The sequence below is a fragment of the Scardinius erythrophthalmus genome, assembly GCF_964197995.2.
Source record: "Scardinius erythrophthalmus genome assembly, chromosome: 8".
Lineage (NCBI taxonomy): Eukaryota > Metazoa > Chordata > Actinopteri > Cypriniformes > Leuciscidae > Scardinius > Scardinius erythrophthalmus.
This window is the reverse complement of record NC_138228.1, coordinates 22,955,578-22,976,030: the sequence shown is the minus strand read 5'-3', so window position 1 is coordinate 22,976,030 and position 20,453 is coordinate 22,955,578. Positions and strand designations below refer to the sequence as shown.

At 36.1% G+C, this 20,453-nt stretch overlaps 1 protein-coding gene across 1 annotated transcript in view; it reads right to left on the bottom strand.

The window, feature by feature from the left end:
- Positions 1–362: 362 nt before the first annotated feature.
- unc13c (unc-13 homolog C (C. elegans)) overlaps positions 363–20,453 on the bottom strand; it is a 279,919-nt gene continuing 259,828 nt past the window's right edge. Inside the window, exons 30-32 of the mRNA XM_081373262.1 lie at positions 7,854–7,946; positions 6,605–6,764; positions 363–1,815 (exon numbers count right to left, since the gene is read on the bottom strand). Coding sequence (XP_081229388.1) covers positions 1,530–1,815; positions 6,605–6,764; positions 7,854–7,946 — 539 coding nt within the window. The 3' untranslated portion in view covers positions 363–1,529. The remainder of the gene's footprint in view (positions 1,816–6,604; positions 6,765–7,853; positions 7,947–20,453) is intronic.

The following is a 20,453-nucleotide window of genomic DNA, read 5'->3' as shown; positions in this document are numbered from 1 at the left end:
ATCAGGGTAAGACAAAACACGTTTTGGAAGAAGGATTAATTATATATTGACTCATTATTTAAATTTTGTTAATTCTGAACAGAAAAAAAGTTACATAGTGTACCTTTATATCAGGGATGACCAGGCCATGTTTTTGTGAAACTCACCCCATAACTCTGTTAACTCTGAATGTTCAATGATGATAATTGAGTGAGTTGAAAAAGCTGCTTTCCTTAAAAATTTAAAACAATGAGACCTTAATTACAATTTCTCACTAAATATATTTACATGACATACAATTTGCCATCAGTGCAATACATAGGAATGTTGCATAAATACCAAATGTTAAACTTTTTCCTCTGTAAACAAAAATAAATGAGATGACAGTGATCGATATGACTCTTCTTGTAAAGCAACAATTACCACGTTCATACCAGATAAAACAACTTCACAGAAATCATCCTGAAAAACTCAGAACCCGGCCCATAAACACAATCAGATATGATTCAGCAATACTATAAACATGATTCATGTACAGTATGTAGCACGTGTACATAGTATATACTGATTTTCATACAGATCATGGATTGCTTTTGTATGAATATTTTCATGTAACTTTGGCGTAATTTTTTTTCCTTTTTTTTTTAGAATCAAAGTTGTTTCAAAAAATAAAAAGATGATATCAAACAGTCAACAAATGTGATGTAAGCTTGCCTTTCAGAGCCCATGTTCACAGTGATAATTCAGAAAGGCTGAAAGCCTATGGTAAAAAAGAAAAAGAAAAAAGGAAACATACAGGAACTAAACCTACGAAACAAACGAAAATAACAATCCACCCCTCCTGCCTGGACCAACAGCACTCAAGGTGGTTTTCATTGTTGTCAACGACTATAAAATTACAAACACGTATGAAGAGATTCGTAGCAGTCATCGCCATTTTAAAAAAAATGGTCTCTTTTTAAAGTCGGCTCAAAATACAAAACGTTGGAGGGGAGAGGGTCCGAGCCGATGCTCACAGTCACTGCGAACACATGGGAGAGACGTCACCAAGAAAACGAGACATGCACCACCAGTGCTGTGTGAGAAAGGGTGTGTTACCAAAAATGCAAAAAACAAACAAACAAACTACAAAAAATGATGTGAGAATGAAAAGACGAACAAACACACACTTAAAGAGAGGATGATATACACCGGACAAAAGAATCAAGCAAATTTAGAAAGATACCAACTTCACCAATAATTCATGTGTTTTTTTTTTTTGTAATTTTTTTTTTTTAACTCATCATGTTTGGCACTTTATCTGAACAAATACAGGATCTGTTCAAAAAGACTAATCGTCATACAAAACTGTATTCAACGTCTCTTGAACATAACTTTGTAGAATATAATATTTGATAGAGAGCATACAGTAGGTAAACACTTTTGTACGTACTTGTAGTTTAAAATGAACATTCCAACAGATGTTTTACACACATGCACAAAAACAAACACAACCGTCTTGCGTTGCGATATCCCTCCTGCTCTTTTTTTTTCTTCTTCCCACTGGTTCTTTACGATACTTCCTCGGCTGACCGCGTTTCTGATTTGAGACGTACGAACTCTTTGGCCACTTCGTCGTTGGTCCTTTGCGAGAGTATTCTCATGATGGTCAGACCGGTATCGTCCATCGCTACACTCCTGGCGAGCGGATAGCAGGCATTCAGGCTGCCCTTTTCGGCCAGTTCTCTGAGCTGCAGGACCGTCAAGCCGATTATTCGGTCCTCTCGGGCGAAGCAGTAGTCCTTCACAGAGATGTGAAGCTCGTAGGCCTCTGGGCCATGTTCGTTACTCAGCACGCTGGACGGAGAAGGTACAAGAACATTTATATTAATACACATCCATGTATTATACACACGTTCCGGGTGTTAACTGACTGCGACATGCTGTCGATTGCAATTCATCTCATCCCTCGGTTTGTAAAAACAAACAAGTGTACATATAATCAGGGCCGAATTTATCATATATTATGACATAGGAAAAATGTATTGTTGTGCCCCCCCCCATAAAAGATGAAGTGCTACGGCTATTTAAGACAGTATTGGCTATGACTCAACAACAAAGACAGTATTGGCTATGACTCAACAACAAAGACGCTCTTCTCCGCTCCCTAGCCTATAAATACAGTATATAGTGTTTCTCATCTTAAGTAAAGAAAACACTGTACTTATTCAAACAAGCAGGGCCCAGTTCCCCAAAACGTTCTTATCGCTAAGTAGTTCTTAACCTATTCCTTTAACCTCTCTCATAACGTTATGGCACGATTCCCGACACGTTCGTACGCTAAGTATATCTTCTGTAAGTCACACTTTCGTAAGGTTGGTCTGGACCACTCTTAGCTTTACCTTATCACTGTTGCAGGTCTATACGAATATAATTCTGAAGTTTTAATACACCCAGACAGTATTCAATTAGGCTAATTCAAGTGTTTTCATGCAAAGAATATAATTGTCATTACACTGATTGTTGTTAGATTTTTAATTATATTATTATACAATATTATTCATTTAATTAAAAAGCGCTTTTAAAGGCCAGTGAAAGCATAGGCTACTGTCAGTTAAGTCCTATTCGGACGCTAATATTGTTTCCCATGGGCTTGTATGGTATTTTAAACATTGTTAGGGGTGAGTCGGTGATTTTAGTGCCGTCCGAATCCATAATATCAGTGTTTTTTCTCACCCAACCCGCGTAAAAATCCCTGGCCAAATTAGTACCTACTGTTTTTTGACAAACAGGTCATGTGGTAATTTAATTGCCGTCTGAATCTACATCTCTGAGTTTACAAGAAGAGATTCAAAATCCACTGTTTAAACTCTTTTTGATCACTGCCGAGCACCGTACGTAACATGTAAACTTTTATTACTGAAATGCTGGAAAGTATTTCCAAGAACAATATTTCATCGCAGCTCCACCTCAGCGAACAAAAATGTGAAAGAGAAGAAAGCACGTACACATTTGAAATGGTTATTATGGCAGCAATATATGATACAATTTAAAAATATGTAGGCTAGGCTATTATAGGCTATTATATTTATTATAATATCCCATGAGTCCTAATAAATGCAATTTCAACTATTTCTGAAGTGCTTCTTTTATAAAGAACACCGCTTTCTCACATAAACAGCCCCTGCACGAGAGAATAATTGATTCTCGAGCCATCGATATCAACCAATTCAGCTCCATCGCCACGGACAGCACCCGGTAACGTCGCACGCAAGAAGGTATATCTTAAGCAGCTTCCTAAGGTATGGTTCGGGGAACACACTTAGGAACATAAACAACTTTGGTAAGATATATCTTTCGAGTCTTCTTAGCCCGCTAAGAGTGAGCGTTATCGGGGAACCGGGCCCAGTTCTTTATTTACCCTTGCATTGCAAACAAGCAGAGACGATCTTAAACAGTGGTTCTCAAAGTGTGTGGCATACAAAAAGCTAAGCTTCTGAGGTAGCCATCAAAAGAGCTCAGTTTTTTTTGTTTATATCAATTATGTGCTGATCTATTTTTCTTTCTCATTGTTATATTTTTCAGTTTCAACAGCAACACAGACGCCTTGTTTACACCGAATGCAACTGTTATAGGGTGCAACAGCTAAAAGCCATCTACACTGGAAGTAACCGTTGCAAATCCATTTGTCCTTATTGTCAGAAATAGTGTGAGCGCTTGGGAGCATGTCATAAATGGAACGGAGCATCAGTTTATTGTCAAGGATTTGTCGTGTCGCATCACACTGCATCCAATGTAAACAGCATCACTGATTATAATGGGTTTTATTGTATTCTGTCATGTTTGTCCGCTAGTATCAGGTATAGACACGGTGAAGGTGAAATAATTGCTGGTGCTTTTCAATGCCAATTTTCAATTTCAAGTAAATAATCTTTTATTTTTAAAAATGTTTTAATGGGGGCGGCAGATTCTTTTTAAAGGTTTAAGGGGGGGGAGGTTTGAGAACCATTGCTTTGAAATGTGTGTGGCACTTCATTTACGATAGAGGCGAGGTTGAGTAATGTGGTTTGACCGCAGTTTGATGATCCAATGGAATTTAGTAATAAACTCTTCATTGGTTAAGGGCGGTAATCGTGACCTAATGGTTAGTGAGTAAGAGTTGCGGGTTCCATTCTCAAAACATGCAGGAAACGACTGAGGTGCTCTTGAGCAAGGCACCAAACCCCCAATCGCTCCTCGGGCACCACAGCAAAATGGCTGTCCACTGCTCCGGGTGTGTGTCCACAGTTTGCAGTGTGTGTGTTCACTACTCCTCCTAATGTGTGTGTGCACCAACTTGGATGGGCAGAGGACAAGTTCATAGTATGGATTACTATACTTGGCCTTCACATAAATATTTGTAAAACCCACATACTATTATTTCGCCTCACTGTAATTGGGCCCTGGATGTGCGAGTATAGGCACACATGCTTAGAATGCCTATGCATAAATCCGGCCCTGCACATAATGCATTTCCAATGCAAGTCATTGTAAGCCATTGTAATGGCTTACACACGGAACAAGACATTAAATCGAAATAAACATTAAAACAAAAACTGTTTAGAAAAAATGATGTAGGACTTATACAGTATATAGGTAACACTTTTTTCATTCATTAACATTAGTTAACTTCATTAGTTAAAATGAACTAACAATGAACAACTTCTACAGCATTTTGGTAATTCTGCAGAATGTTAAATCATGTTAAATGTTAAATTGGAATTTGTATCTGTTAACATTAGTTAATGCACTCTGAACTAACATGAACAAACAATGAAAGACATTTTTGTTAACTAACATTAAGAAAGGATAATACATTCAGTGAGAATATATTGCTGGTTGTTAGTTCATGTTAACTAATGTAGCTGACTAATGTTAACAAATGAGACAAATTTATTGCTTACTTGTTACATCCAATATTTCAACTCCTGCCATCGCCATGACAAGTTGTTAAACTTGTAACTTTAGCATAATATGCTAAATAATACTGCCAAGTAGTTTTAGGACAAGTAGTCCTAAAACTATAATCAATAAACTTATATGATCTCAACAAAAATGCAAGCTTCAAATTTCAACTCTCCAGAATGTCTTGCCTCATAGACTTCCTTTATAAGTGCATTACTGTTAATTTGAATTTTATTTTGGTGAGGAAAAATATTTTCGGCGTATTATTATAATTATTATTATTATTATTATTATTATTACATTAACTCTTTTCCCGCCATTGACGGAAATAAGCATCCAAACATTTTAACGATGAATGAAATGAACGGTAACCCCACCTATAATTGACCACTTTTGCTTTCAAATTCATGGCTGACTGTGAATAGAGCATCTCTACAATGACATAAGTAACTGAAAACCTTTGCATGGTGCTTCATTCACGTCACTAGTTTTCAGAAAGTCTGAGATGACTGTCAATATCAGCCAGCAAAAAAAAAAAAAAAAAAAAAAAAAAAAAAAAATGTTTGTCCAATACATGAATGTAAATGTCTTCTCTGCAGGTATGTCTTGGATCTGATGAGTCTGTAAAGCACCCTTGACAGTAGTACACAGCAACCAGGTCAGCCTTTTTTATCAGCTTAATGTTTAGCATCTATCAAACACAGAAATCACACTGACAGAGTGAAAAGAGCCACACAGGAGCTCTTTTATGATTCCACACAGCTTAAGACTCCATTAGGCTAAAAGGCCCTTAATATCCAAAGGTTGGCTTTGATTTCATGTTTTTTTTTATGTGCGCTCTAAGTGAGAGGTTAATTCAGTGTGTCTTTGAGTTTGTGCGGGGCTTCCATCATATTTTACGTCTTTCTTTTGAGCCAACTGTTCTGTAAAGCCTTTCTTAATTATCTATTCTTCCACAAAGGTCTTTTAGACCTAAAATGAGACTGTCAGAAGTAAATCTTCATGTGAAGGGTTGATTTCTGTGCTGTTGTTCAAGTGCATTTGTGCAGCTTAAAGCCAACAAGTCAATGCCACCGGTGAAAAACCAGGAAGTAGATGAGACAGTGGCTGATGTATAATGCTCTATTTACAGTCAGACATGTCATGGAAAGATTAGAAATGTCATCCTGTCATTCGACCCTATTGTGTATAACACCGTTAAGACCTCCCTTGAATAATAAGAAATATTTCTTGAGCAGCAAAATCAGCATATTAGAATGATTTCTGAAGAATCGTGACACTGAAGACTGGAGTAATGATGCTGAAAATCCAGCTCTACATCATAGAAATAAATTACATTTTAAAATATATTCAAATAGAAAACATTTATTTTAAATTATAATAATATTTCACAATATTACTCTTTTTTTGCTGTAATTTTGACCAAATAAATTCATCAATGATGAGCATAAGAGACTTCTTTAATAAAACATTCAAAAAATCTTACCGATCACAAACTTTGGAACAGTAGTGTATGTGATACTGAACATGGGCAGCACTTAGTGTACTATATTTTGCTACATAAAAAAAAAAAAAAAATCATGATATTGCCATGGTTCTGTCTCCATTTTTTGGGTCCACTTTTTATATATTTTTGTAAACACCAACTGTTATGAGTATAAACTATGGAAAGGTTCCAATCCTGTATTAAATGAATACTCACTACTGGAATGTTTCATTGAATTTTGGAGACCAGTTGTTATTCTTGGTTTTGGTGCTAAACTTGCGTTTCTTGTCAGCCAGGTGTGGGCCGATGGCGTTGATCTCCACGAAAGGGCGAAACATCGCATTGGTCAGCCAGTTGATATTGTTCACACCCACAACTGCAGAGAAGAAGCGGATGGTCTCGAGTTAGATCATCAAACATGACACTGGTAAGACAGACATTGAAGTCACCATAAAATCAAAATGGACAATTCTTATTTTTTTTATGGAATATTGTAGTATTTATTATAAATGACACATCTGTGGACATCATTATTTTTTAAATTCACGTGACTTGTAATCTCTATTCAAAATAACTTCCCCTCCCTTTTGACAACCTGTCACTCACAGGAGATCCACCAATAGCAAACCACAACCATCCAATCAATTCCCCATGTACAAAATCAAGTCCCGCCTTACATTTGTTCTCGTTCCAGAAGCCGTTTCAGATATACGTCACAATAGGGAATAAAAGACTATCTGCTTCTGTTGTAACTCTGATGTGTTTTACTAGAATTCCTTATCCATCTCTAGAACTGTGTAACTAAACCTGAACTCGACTACCAGAGTGGGTCGTCTAGACTCTAAGATTGCAAAGAGAAATCCAACATGGAACTTCCAGACCTGCTCTGTCAAATAGATGCTGTATTATTAAACATCATTATGACTCTAAAATCAGATGAGGCATGTTTGAAGCTTTGCAAAATTGCAGACAAGAAATGATAGGGAAAATAGACCCATCAGGCATGATTGATATTTTATTTTAATATTAATGTGAAAAGTTGCTTGGCAACAGTAAACAGCCTACAGATTAATAAACTATAGTTTAATTAATGTAATGTATACAATAAATCATGGAGAATAATTATGAATATTATAATGTCTGATTTGTGATGTGTCTCAAATTCATACATTAAATTCACAATAACACAATTTCAGTATTGTTTTGATTAGAAAAGTGTTTTTTTTATGCATTTCTTTTCTTTTCTTTTTTATGCAACAGGCTAGTTAGCTAGTCTGTTTTATTACGTTGTGGTTGCGGGTCATTAATTGAGCAGCAGCAAACGAATCTCACAATCCAAACTCTAATTAAATGAATATAAAGTCAGAGAGGCAAAGAGAAATATGCCAATTCGATTCATTTAGACATCAGAGTTTCTTAATCATGAATTAATCGCTGTCTGTGTGTGTGTGTGTGTGTGTGTTACCTTTGACACTGACTTTGTGCTCTCCAGTACCGGGGTGTGAGATCAGGTCCACCTGGATGGCGACCTCCCCATTGGATGCAGTCGTGGACTGACCTGGAATCAGTGTTGAGTCACATGATAACTTGACACATGATACATACTGTACGTCACATAAGAGCATGCGTGACACACTGACCCACACACCAATATACAATAAAACCATAGAAATCAGTGGTCAATTATTATGTTTGTAGATTTGTATACACTGTGATCCAAATTATTATGCAAGTGACATATCAGTAGGGTTTCAGTACAATAAACATTCAAAAAAAATTTTTTTTTTTTTAAGAAAGTGTTTGTTTTATTTCTCATGTCTTTGTAGACAACTGGTATCACTCCCAGACAGGTTTGTTCAGTAGTTTTCCAGACACTTAGGTAAATGGAAAACCTACTTAAAGAGGTTGTTCCACATCATTAAGCAAGTCACAGATCTCAAGCAATATGGGGAGGAAGAAAGATCTTTCTGAAGATGAAAAGCAAGTCTTGCAAAAGGCATGAAAACAACTAATACTTTGCGAAAACTGAAGAGATTATCGAACTGTCAAAAGATGTATGAGTGATTTAGAGAACAGAAGAACTCGGTCAGATAAAGGCTTGTTAATACTATACTATACTATACTATACTATACTATACGGATTTGCGTTATAAAGGTTTTTTTTTCTTTCTTTTTTTTTCTTTATTTAACCAGGAAGATACTCATAGAGATTAAAAATCTCTTTTTCAAGAGTGTCCTGGCCAAGACAGGCAGCAATACAACCATACATACATACACAAAATACACAAAAATAATAAAAACTTAAAACAACTGAAATAGCAATTCCATTAAAGTCAATCACAATCCTTAACACATCAGGCAAAACATCTACAGCCAGATGTGGCTGCCTCCAAGTCAGTTAACATCCTCTTCAAAGCGACCAATGAGACCAGCTTATTAAGTTTCATAGATTTCTGTAACTTGTTCCATGTAGAGGGAGCAGCAAACTTAAACGCCTTTTTCCCAGCTCAGTTCTAACCTTTGGAACAGATAGAAGGAAAAGATCCTGGGAACGAAGATTGTAAGTCCCGATATTATTTACACTGATGTAGGCCAGAAGGTAGGATGGAAGTACTGTAGACCTAAAATAGCCATATGAAGATTTACCAGTGTTAAAGTCTCAATATTGATAGAGAAGACCATCCAACACATTCATGCAGTTCACAGTGGTGAGTGAGGACTTTAAAACCAGTGATGAACCTCAGAGCTCCATGGTATACAGTGTGCAGTGCATGTAAACTTTGAGACGAAGCATGCATGAATAAAACATCACTATAATCAAGTATAGACATAAAAGTGGCAGCAACCAACCTCTTTCTAGATTCGAACGAAAGGCAGGATTTGATTCTGAAATAAAACCCTAGTTTAAGTTTCAATATTTTTGCTAGCTGCTATATGAAGGGTTAAAGAAAGAGATTCATCTATTAAAATACCAAGATATCTGTATTTAGAAACACATTCAATCTTCGTACCCAGGGAAGTGAGAATTGAAAGCAGATTTGATTTGGATTTCGAATTTGAAAAAAGCATGACTTTTGTTTTTTTCAGCATTTAAAACAAGTTTTAAATCATAAAGATTCTATTGAAGTGTGTTAAAATCAAGTTGAAATTGGTAGAGGGCCTGGTCTGCTGTGGGTGCTGAGCAATAAAGTACAGTGTCATCTGCATAAAAATGAAATTTTCCTTCAGACATGTTACAATCAATGTTATTTATATAGAGGATGAAAAGCAGTGGCCCCAAGACTGACCCCTGAGGCACGCCTTTTGTTCTTCTGAGATAGCGAGAGGTGTTGCCCTCCGCCGGCACACACTGAGTTCTGTCTGTCAGGTAATTAACAAACCAGCTGACAGTTTGTTCAGAAAGTCCAGCCCTACACAGTCTGTGCTTAAGCACTGTGTGGCCCACTGTATCAAATGCCTTAGAAAGGTCAGTAAAAAAGGGCTGCACAATGCTGCTTGTTGTCTATGGATTCAATAAAGTCATTTAAAACCTTAAGAGCTGCTGATGTTGTACTATGCCTTTTTCTAAAACCAGATTGGATGTCAGATAAGACATTTTTACTGTTAAAAAAAATCCTGTAATTAATCACTGACAAGGGACTCTAGAACCTTAACCAGAACAGACAATTTAGAGATCGGTCTGTAGTTATTTAAGATAGAAGGGTCACCACCTTTTAACAGGGGAACCACAAAAGCTGATTTCCAGATGGAAGGAATGACATTTGTGTTCAAGCACAGATTAAAAATATTAGTTAAAGGCACGGCAATAAAATTTGCTGCTAGCTTTAAAAAGTAAGGATCAAGTTTATCAGGGCCTGCAGATTTTGTCATGTCCAAATGCTTGAGGGCTTTATTTACGTCTGAAACTGTAAAAGGACAAACTAAAAGACTGACTAGAAGGATCCAAACCAACAGTCTCCACTGTAGAGGAACACTCATGTTGAGTATTGAGTGACTCAAATAAAAATCCTGAGGCTATGAAATGTTCATTGAAACAATCAAGTATTTTGGTGTTATCAGAAACATTTTGAAAGTCTATCACAATGCTAGAATGAAGCTCTGGCCTTTACTGTTTTATGATAAAGATTTGATAGTTTTCCAAAATTTTGATGGATTAATTGTGAGTTATGAGTGGTTTGAAAAAGAAAATGATCAGCTTTGGCTTTTCTAATTTTAAGAGAACATGCATTGCACAGTTGCCTGAAAACCAGCCAGTCAGAGTTCTGATTTGATTTTCTGGCTTTTGCCCATGCCACGTTGCGCTCATGGAGGATATTTGTTAAATCAGGAGAAAACCAAGCATTGGTTTGGCCTTTGACTCTGTATTTCTTTAATGGAGCATACTTATTAATTATATTAGCAAACCCCTCATGAAAGAGGTTCCAGGCACTATCAACATCTGTACTGATATACATTTTTTCCTAGTCAAAATTAGATAAATCATGAAGAAAGTGCTTCATATTACGCTTGACTATAGTGCGTGGTTTGGGTTTTGGTATTTTAGTATTTCTAACTGTTGCTACAACACAGCGATCACTGATGACGTTTGCAAATATGGAAGCAGTTAAGTACTTATGAGGAATGTTAGTTAAAATCACATCTATTAGCAATGATTTTTCCAGGTTTTTGAAGTTTGGCCGTGTGGGACTGTCAACAATCTGAAAGAGATTTCCTCATCACCCCCAATTTTGGCAAGTGCTGCATACATGAAATGCCCAAAATAAAAAGGTTACTGCTCATAAGTAATTCTGAATAGAAACATAACACACATACATTTAGAAAGCCAACCCTTGAGAGTTTATAGTTCAAGACTCAAAATTAACCAGACTGTTATTAATATTGAGATATATAAGCTCAAACATATTTTGAACTAAAATAATCTGGGATCACCAGTGATCCCTGCCAGGTAAGGGGTTAAGCTCTGAAATTATCAGATATGGGTTGTAACCATTCCAATTTAGGTCTCCAAGGGCTACTAATTCCTTAGAGTTCAAATCAGAAAGGAGTTGCATTAAGGAGGGCAGAGCACCGCTAACAGCTGAAAGTGTCCTGTAACAACCAACAACCGTTATACAAAGTGATTTAGAGACTTCGAGCTCCAAGGCTAAAAATTCAAACTGTTTAACTAATGATATTGATAGCAGTACATTAACTTGATACTGTTTTCTTATGTAGATTGCTACACCCCCACCTCTATTAGGGCGGTCAGTCCTAAAAACATTATAACCACTTATAATGATTTCTTTATATGAGACCGATTAACTTAACCAGGTTTCAGACAAGACAATAACATTAGTATCTGTAGAGTGAGCCCAGATACGCAACATGTCCATTTTAGTTACAAGACTGCGTATATTCAAATGAAAGAAACCAAGACCAGACCTTTCTTTAAAATCTGCTGGGGTGTTAAAACCTGTAGGGATGTCTGGGCCTGGGTTTGGCTGCACATTTCCTGACATCAACAGTAATAAAGCAATTAAACATTTTAACTTAAGTGATTTCTTGTACGATTCATTGCTCCTCCGACCAAAATTGGAGTCTTGGAGCACACAGGAGATAGTGGTAAAGTTATCACATAACGTCATGATACTAGACAGACAGACCAAGTCAACAGTGTCAGAGGGGAAGAATAGGGGCAAAGGGAATAATACAACATTAAGTGAACAACCAAATGCGCACGTGCCCTTATATGATTCACACGGTATTGGGAGCACTGGACTGGAGTAGCCATTCCAGTAGTAGGTGCCCCCTGAAACAAATAAGGACAAAGAAAAAATAAAACAGAGAGAGAGGCAAGGAGCAACCACTTCTTTCTCTCCATGCCCGTCGCACAACCCAGATGTAGAAAGACAGAATATATCTTAGGACCCGGGCAGCCAAAAAACAGGCCTAGGTATGATAACAGAACCCAGTACGGGTTATCCGTTTCTCCGCAGCGACCGATGATGTTACGTGTCGTCACTCGTAAACAGGAAGCCCGGCGAGTGAAGCAATGCTGTGGTTAAAAGAGTTAAAATTAAGACCAGCTGCCTCTAAAACATCAGGCTACATCTTAAAAACCAGAAGTAAGAACGAGAAAAAAAGTACTTTCCTTCAACATGAAGAGATCAGGCCCATCAAACTCAGCGACACGTCTGCACTGGAGCTCCAGCAGATTTAGCAGACTCCAGGCACTGACCAGTCAGCATGAAACAGATCCTCCAGAAACGGCACGGTTCCAGGTAAATTTCTGTACCAGCTTGATGAACATAACCACTTGTTCAGACTGGGATTTTACGGATACCGTGCGTTGTCAGACTGCACTGCTAGAACTAGCGCAGTACCAGTTCACTGAGGATGTCAGTCCCAGTTCACTGAGGATGTCAGTCCCGACTTAAACTATAAGGATTTGCATCATAAAACAACCATCGAATATGACAAATACCGACTCTACATTATAGTTATATGGTACGAAAGCTCACAAAATGATCAGTTGGTAATTATCCCATGAACAAACAAATATCAATCACTCAGTCACGCACAGACAGAAAAACATGTTGCCATCTTGGAGTGATGACGGTGTGTTCTGTATCTTTGCATTTGCCCTTCAAGGTTTGTAGCAAACAGAGAAACTGTCAAGGCCACAATTGCCCAAACTAATTCAAGAACGCATGACATATGTCGGCTAAATGAATGACTACAGAATGACCTATAGCGTCCACGGCAGACATCAACAATCAATCAATATTGGATTAACCTCGTCTCTGCTTTCATTTGCTCTCTGACCTCATAACAAACACTGTGTTTCATAATGAGTCACTTTGGCAGATGCCTGACGGGCCCCTGGATTTATTTTCCAGGCATCAATTAGATAGGGAAATTTAAAAGACTTTTACACTAACGCTACAACTGGTAAACTATGAAAAATGTTGTGATCGCTAGAAATTTATTGCATGAAAAAAAATCATATGAAGAATCTAATTTTCATTGATGATTAAGATTTTCAAAACTTTTTCCTTTGAATTATTAATCTTTTACAATGCAAATCAGCTTTATAAAATCTTATTATAATGGACCTCAAGTAGAAAACTCTCTTCTCTTCTGGTCAGACTGAAAAGAAAAAGAAAAAAATCCTGTCCAGAATCATTAACGTTGACTCTGGACTCCAGTGACAGGGTCTCGTAGCATCGCTGGAACCCATGGGATACATTTTCAGTTAGTTCAGAAAGGAGTGAGAGGAAACTGGGGGACTATGGGAGATTTTCCCATAGTCCCATTCATTTCTCATTCACCTATGGGAGAAAGTGAATAGATTACTTCCAAAGCTAATTTGAAGGAGTCAGAGGTCACAGCAAACAATGGAAGCACTTATTAAACTGCATTGATATTTCTGCATATAACTGAGTTAGACTTTGAGTTTCTGGAGATGAGCAAATCATCTAAATCAAGATAAAAATAAATTTCTCAGCGGGTTTGCACCATTATCACATCATCACTGCATTGGAATACAGGACGACGTACCTAAGAAGATGCACACAAAGGCATCTTGACTACTAGATATCTAAACAACAGGTGAATATATAATGATAGATAGTTATGCTAGTGTAGATGTATAATGCTGTTAGATAATGCTGTTTTTAACCCAGTTTAAACGTGCAAAAAAACTTAAGCGTGACCCAGTGTGACGTGTCTGCTGTGTAAAATCCCCAGAGATTCTCCTTCTGAACAAAAAGAGCTCCGGATGTCAATCACCTGTTCCGAAAGAAAATTCCCTAACTGCAATGAACTCCAAACATGAAGTTTGATGAATTATAAACAGTGTATAGGGAACACTGTAAAAAATTATTCTGTGGCTTAGTAAATATTACAGAAATTTTTAACTTTATTAACTTAATAAAATCTCTGTATATCGTTTACTTGATTGTTTGAGTTAAACATACCAAAATAATTGAGTAAAAATCCAACAGTTAATTTTATCTAAAATTTACAGATATATTTAAGTTTTTTTCAATAAAATAATTTAGTATTTGACTAACCAATTATTTCTTTATAATATACTTAATATATATGTGAAATTTCTATCAAAATATTTGAGAATGTTTAATTAAACTGATCTGTTTCAAGAAACAAAAAAATTACTTAATTCAAATCAATATTATTAATATATTTAACACGCTCTTAAAATTGAGTAAGTTTACTCAATTAAAACAATGCCCCCCCCCCTCCCCCACCCTCTGACGTGACGAAAACTCGACGGTTGGAGTGAGCGTGGCTGTTTGAACTCTCCAGTCAAGAACAATATGGAGATATTCTTGTGCCAATAAAAATGAACGTAGCTTTTCAAGAAACTAATGAAAATATAAATTGAAACTAAATAAATTATCTCTAAAACTGAAAAAGAATAAATCGCAGGCACATTTTTTGACTTCGTTTTTAATACACTGCATGTTTTGCTAACTATTTCTCATATTTCAATCGCTGATCTGAACTTACAAATGCGCTTCCAGAGTTTTCATTTAGGCTTCTGAAGTTTTCGTTTTCACTCCCAGAGTTTTCGTTCGCCGTTCTGACACATTTCTCTCGTGGGGGCGGGGCTAGTAGCAGTGTGTTCTCATTGGTTACTGAGCTTTTGATTGATAGCTTCGTGACCTGGAAGTGAAGACGTCAGTGGTGTGTTTATGTGTGGATGTGAGCTCTGTAATCGCAGCTTTCTATTTCATTTTAGCGATATTAAGTTTATATCTTTATTTATTTGCTGCTACACTATATTGTTGAGATGATCTCTTATAGAAGGAATAGTACAGACGAATGATATTTATCATTAGTCATCGTCGCTATATCAGGAGGATAACGTTACTGGATAAGCCTACTCGTGGTAAGTCTGATTTTTTTTTTATACTATACTAATACTATTTATAATACAGTACTGGCTTTTTTCAGGTGGAGAGGCATTAGAGCTCAGTGAGAGCCCATAACATTATACAGCTGAGCTGTGTTGTCTTGATTTAACTGTTAGCCCAATCATTACATGACTTGTTTATCTACATTCGGTTACAGTCTTCGATTAGATCATATTTGCTTCGATTAGATCATATTTCCCCCCAGCCACCCCAAACAACTTTGAGCTAGAGTACTGTACAGTAGCCTATCTGTACTGTATCAGTCAATGACCGATGCCATAGGACCAGAGTGCTGTCAATCACTGCCTGATTCAACTTTGGCAATGTAAAGCCTTTTTTACCATACCAATAAAGCTATTTAAACCTGAATTCCTCAATTTCTGATTAATTTGCGATGCAGAGTTTTTGAAAGAGGAGAGACACGACTTGACCACGTCTCTGTTCGTAATATGTAAACACTCAATTATTTTGAAGTATCGTCCTGGATGCAGTATTTATTCTGATTACTTTTGTGTGATAAAGATGACTAATAAAGCTATTATATGTAGCTAGTATGAGTAACAAAATGCTTTTTCTGTGTCCATATTTGACTAATAATAATGAAAAAAAGTGCACTTCAAATGAACATTTATTTGACAAATGTTAAATCTTTAATAGTCTTTAATAATACATATATGTCCACATTAAAAACTTAATACATGCAAGTAATTATGACTGAAAACATCCAGCTACTAGGGAATACACATCCATATGTTTATATATAGGGCTATACAGCCATCTACTGGTTACACAACAGTATTACAGATGATAAATGCTGCTTGACTCCGAGGTAAATATTTAGTACTGTAAAATCCCTTAAATATACTGTATATATAATAAATATTTTAAGTCTGCAAATTGTTACTGTATGGGGAGTTCAAAGCAGTTTGTATTGTTAGATTATAATACATTTCTTCTCTCATTTTCAGGGAGTGGAGCAACTTTTCCATAAAACTGATGCTGACACAGAGTGATGCTGATGGAGTGATAGTACCAGAGATCCACTGTCCCTGTCAGACAATAATCTTTGTTCAGACGCATCACCTTTGAATAACTGGGATCTTGATCTTCAGTCACCTGATTTATTTTAATATAGCAAATATTTCAATTTCCTCTAGATTAAAACAAACATAGTTCGCAAGTACACAAGAGGTTTCACTTTATTCTTATTAAACTATGCTAATCTTGGATTAGCATACCAATAGCATATGAATGTTGAGGGGATAGTTCACCCAAAAATACAATTCTCTCTTATTTTACTCACCCTCAAGCTGTCCCAGATACATTTTACTTTCTTTCTACAGATAAACACGAATTAAGATTGTAAGGAAAGTAATCCATCTCTGCGAGTCCTAAAGACGCTTTAAAAATCACACACAGTGAGCGTGACGGTAATCCATGCGACCTCAGTGGATGAATCAATGCCTTCTGAAGTCAAACAATATGCTAGATAAAATAATAATAATAATGTAAACTGTTTTAACTATTAAAAATCATACGTACATTGGTTACAATCCACTTGTATTATGGACTCACAGAGATGGATTATTTCCTTAAATATCTTTGTCTATGTTTATATGAAGAAGAAAGTCATATACATCTGGGATGGCATGAAGGAGAGTAGCCTAAATGATAAGAGAATGCTCATGTTTTGGGTGGACAATCCTTGTTCTGCTTGTGTCCAGTCACTGCTTTGTTACTTGTACTGCAACAGGAACTTTTTTTAAAGAATCATTGCAACATTTAAAATGTATATTAATTTGTAAAATGTGTATTTGTAATTGTACATTATAGTAATGTATATCATGAGAATACTGTGCATTACATGTATATTATGCAGTTAATGTTTTGTGGATTCTGGTCTTTCCGGTCACAACATAATTGCATCCAAGACCTTCACTCTGATACTTGTGTATATGCTTTAGTGACAATAAAGAATGTACATTTATTTGAATTCATATTTTCAATTACATTAATTTAACTGGTTGTATAAATCACGATTGAAACGGTTGATGATTGTTAAAATATATTTAAATTAAATGAAAATGTTAATTAAATGAAATAACTAAATATAATTATCAATAAAAAAAATGGCAATAAGAACATTCTTTGTGTGACGTAATGAAATGCCCTTTGAGGTCTGTATCTGACAGCAGGCCAAGACTGTAATTTTCATTTTGTTTAAATTCCTCTTATTTAAGTGATCATTAATTTTGATGGTGTAAACGTATATCATGCTAACAATGAGTAGTGTGATGGCCATGGTTGCCAAATGCCAACCTTGATTACCTGGTTGAAGTTTGACTTTCTTGACGGCTGAATATATCACACACGTTTGCTAATATTCTCTTTAAATTGTAACAGCTGAACCTAATCAGAGCCTAACATGCAAAATAATCATCAGGAATAAACAAATATTCTCCGAAAACATTGGACACTACAATATTTTAAGTATTATATACAGACAGTACTTTAATGTGCAATTACACCTGAATAGACTGAATAGATCTCTTGTGAGTAAGTAGTAGTAACTAAGTAGTAGCAGCAGGTAAATACAGATAAAATTAAAAAAACAAACATAACTTATCACTAAAATGAAATAGAAAGCTGCGATTACAGACGCTCACATCCACACATAAACACACCACTGACGTCTTCACTTCCAGGTCACGAAGCTATCAATCAAAAGCTCAGTAACCAATGAGAACACACTGCTACTAGCCCCGCCCCCACGAGAGAAATGTGTCAGAACGGCGAACGAAAACTCTGGAAGTGAAAACGAAAACTTCAGAAGCGTAAATGAAAACTCTGGAAGCGCATTTGTAAGTTCAGATCAGCGATTGAAATATGAGAAATAGTTAGCAAAACATGCAGTGTATTAAAAACGAAGTAAAAAAATTTGCCTGCGATTTATTCTTTTTCAGTTTTAGAGATAATTTATTTAGTTTCAATTTATATTTTCATTAGTTTATTGAAAAGCTACGTTCATTTTTATTGGCACAAGAATAGCTCCATAGAACAACAGCTCTCTTCTCAGCGTCGCAGATTTGGTGCATTTTCACTGTGAAATTCAGGTTGGTGTATGTTTTATTTTATCTATAAAATCATTACTGTGCTTTAAATCATATTTAATGCAAAACAACATAGCCTACAGAGGCGTAATTCGACACCTAAACGAGACGAGAGCCGCGTTTGTCTTTTTGCGTGATTGAAACGCTTTGCATAAACACATGACTGACTTTCATAATGATAATGAATATAATTATTATCATTTGGATGATAAAATGTCCTCAGAACTATCACTTTTTGTTTATTGGCAGGTTATGTCAGTCGCTCGCAGTATATTTCGGCTGTGCCTCACGCCCGTTTCACACATACTCCGTGTGCAGTGCATATGCGGTGCGTGTTGCAGTGCGTATGCAGTGCAGGAGCAGCACACGCAATAGTGCTTTCACATATGCTGCGTTTGCAGTGCGTAACTGATTCGCTGCTGTTATACCACAAATACATACTCACTGTATTTCAAATCCAGAAGATATCAGCAACTTTTATTTTAAAAAAGTTTTTTTTTTGTCAGTATTGCGATTCTCTTTGTACACATATACACTGTTTAATAGACGTATTCACGTTTAAACACAATTTAAACAACATATTATTAAAAGCATTACTTCTATATAATTATATATTAAGTTGCTCAAGCAAGTGGTAAAAATATTTTACCATGTAGGCTATACTATTAAAATCGCATAGCCTACACTGTAAAAATAAAAGGTGCCTGGAGGAACCTTTTGGGGTTCTTCACTTCGCCACACCGGCGGAACCGTCTGTAGATCCTCTAGGCACCCTTTAAAAAGGGGTGGTTCTCTGAGGAACCACACAGGTTTCCTGAGGAACTCTAATATTAGGCACTTTGTGGAACCACTTTGGGTGCCTCCAGGAACCAAATTTCAGTTTTTTTTTAATATTTAATTTCATGTTGTTACTATGGTTACCTTTGACTTCTATTATAATAAACAAATTGAACCAAATACAAAATAAGAATTGTTTATTACATATTTGATATTCATTTTTATACATACACTTCCATGCACATGGGGAAAAAAGCTAACTACAAATTAATATCAATGACTACACAAAAAAATAGTATAATACATAAGCAACATGAATAATCAACCATGTATATACAATAGATAAACAAGAAAAGACATCTCAACAAAATGCATGGAAACACATATGTTCCACTAAATAAATCAATGTAAAAAAAATTACATTTGAACTAATTAAAAATATCCATCATACTTAACTTTAAAACATTTGTGTTTCAGTCCGATGGTTAGTCTGACATCACTGTTTCCAAGTCCAAAAGCTGATCAGATGCCAAAAACAAACAACAGTGCTAATATACACTCATTGTGCTGTAACCTTTATCTCTATTATATACCGAAATCTCTGATGGTTAGTTATTCAACTATTTTGAATCATAAAATGTTTAAGTCTGGGATGCCGTTAGACTGGAGACTGTAATGTACACTATGGCTTTTGAAAAGCTTAAATGTGAGACTTGAATCAACAGTGTTCATAAATGGTTGTTGAGTATTCTCATGAAACAAGATAGAGGAAGTAGAAGTAGAGGCTTCGACCCGAAACAGAGTTAAGGTACAGTAAAATGATCTGTTGTTCTGTGAATGTTCACTGGTGAATTCAGTCATTTCAATATGAATTCACACGATCAGCAATTTCGTTTGTGGTCAGAAATGTCACTATGGGACCAAGTTGGTGTGAGGTACTTAATGAGTTAGAAAAGTGAAAAGGTACAGCATCGTTTTCCGTTTGTTTTTCCTCTTTTCTGGTGGATGGTCCAGGCACTTCAATGATTTTCAGGTCTACAGGAGGATTTTTATTCTTGATCAAACTTGTATTTCAGCTTACCGAGATCCCTGCAAAGTACAAAATTTACTGTTAGTAATGTTATTAAAGTGATAGTTGTGAAATTTAAATAATTTCCTCAGCCTTGTGACGTTCCAAACCTGTTTGACTTTCTGTCTGTGGAAGCCAAAAGCAGATCTCAGGCATAATGCAACCCCAGTCACCGATCGCTGACACTGCAT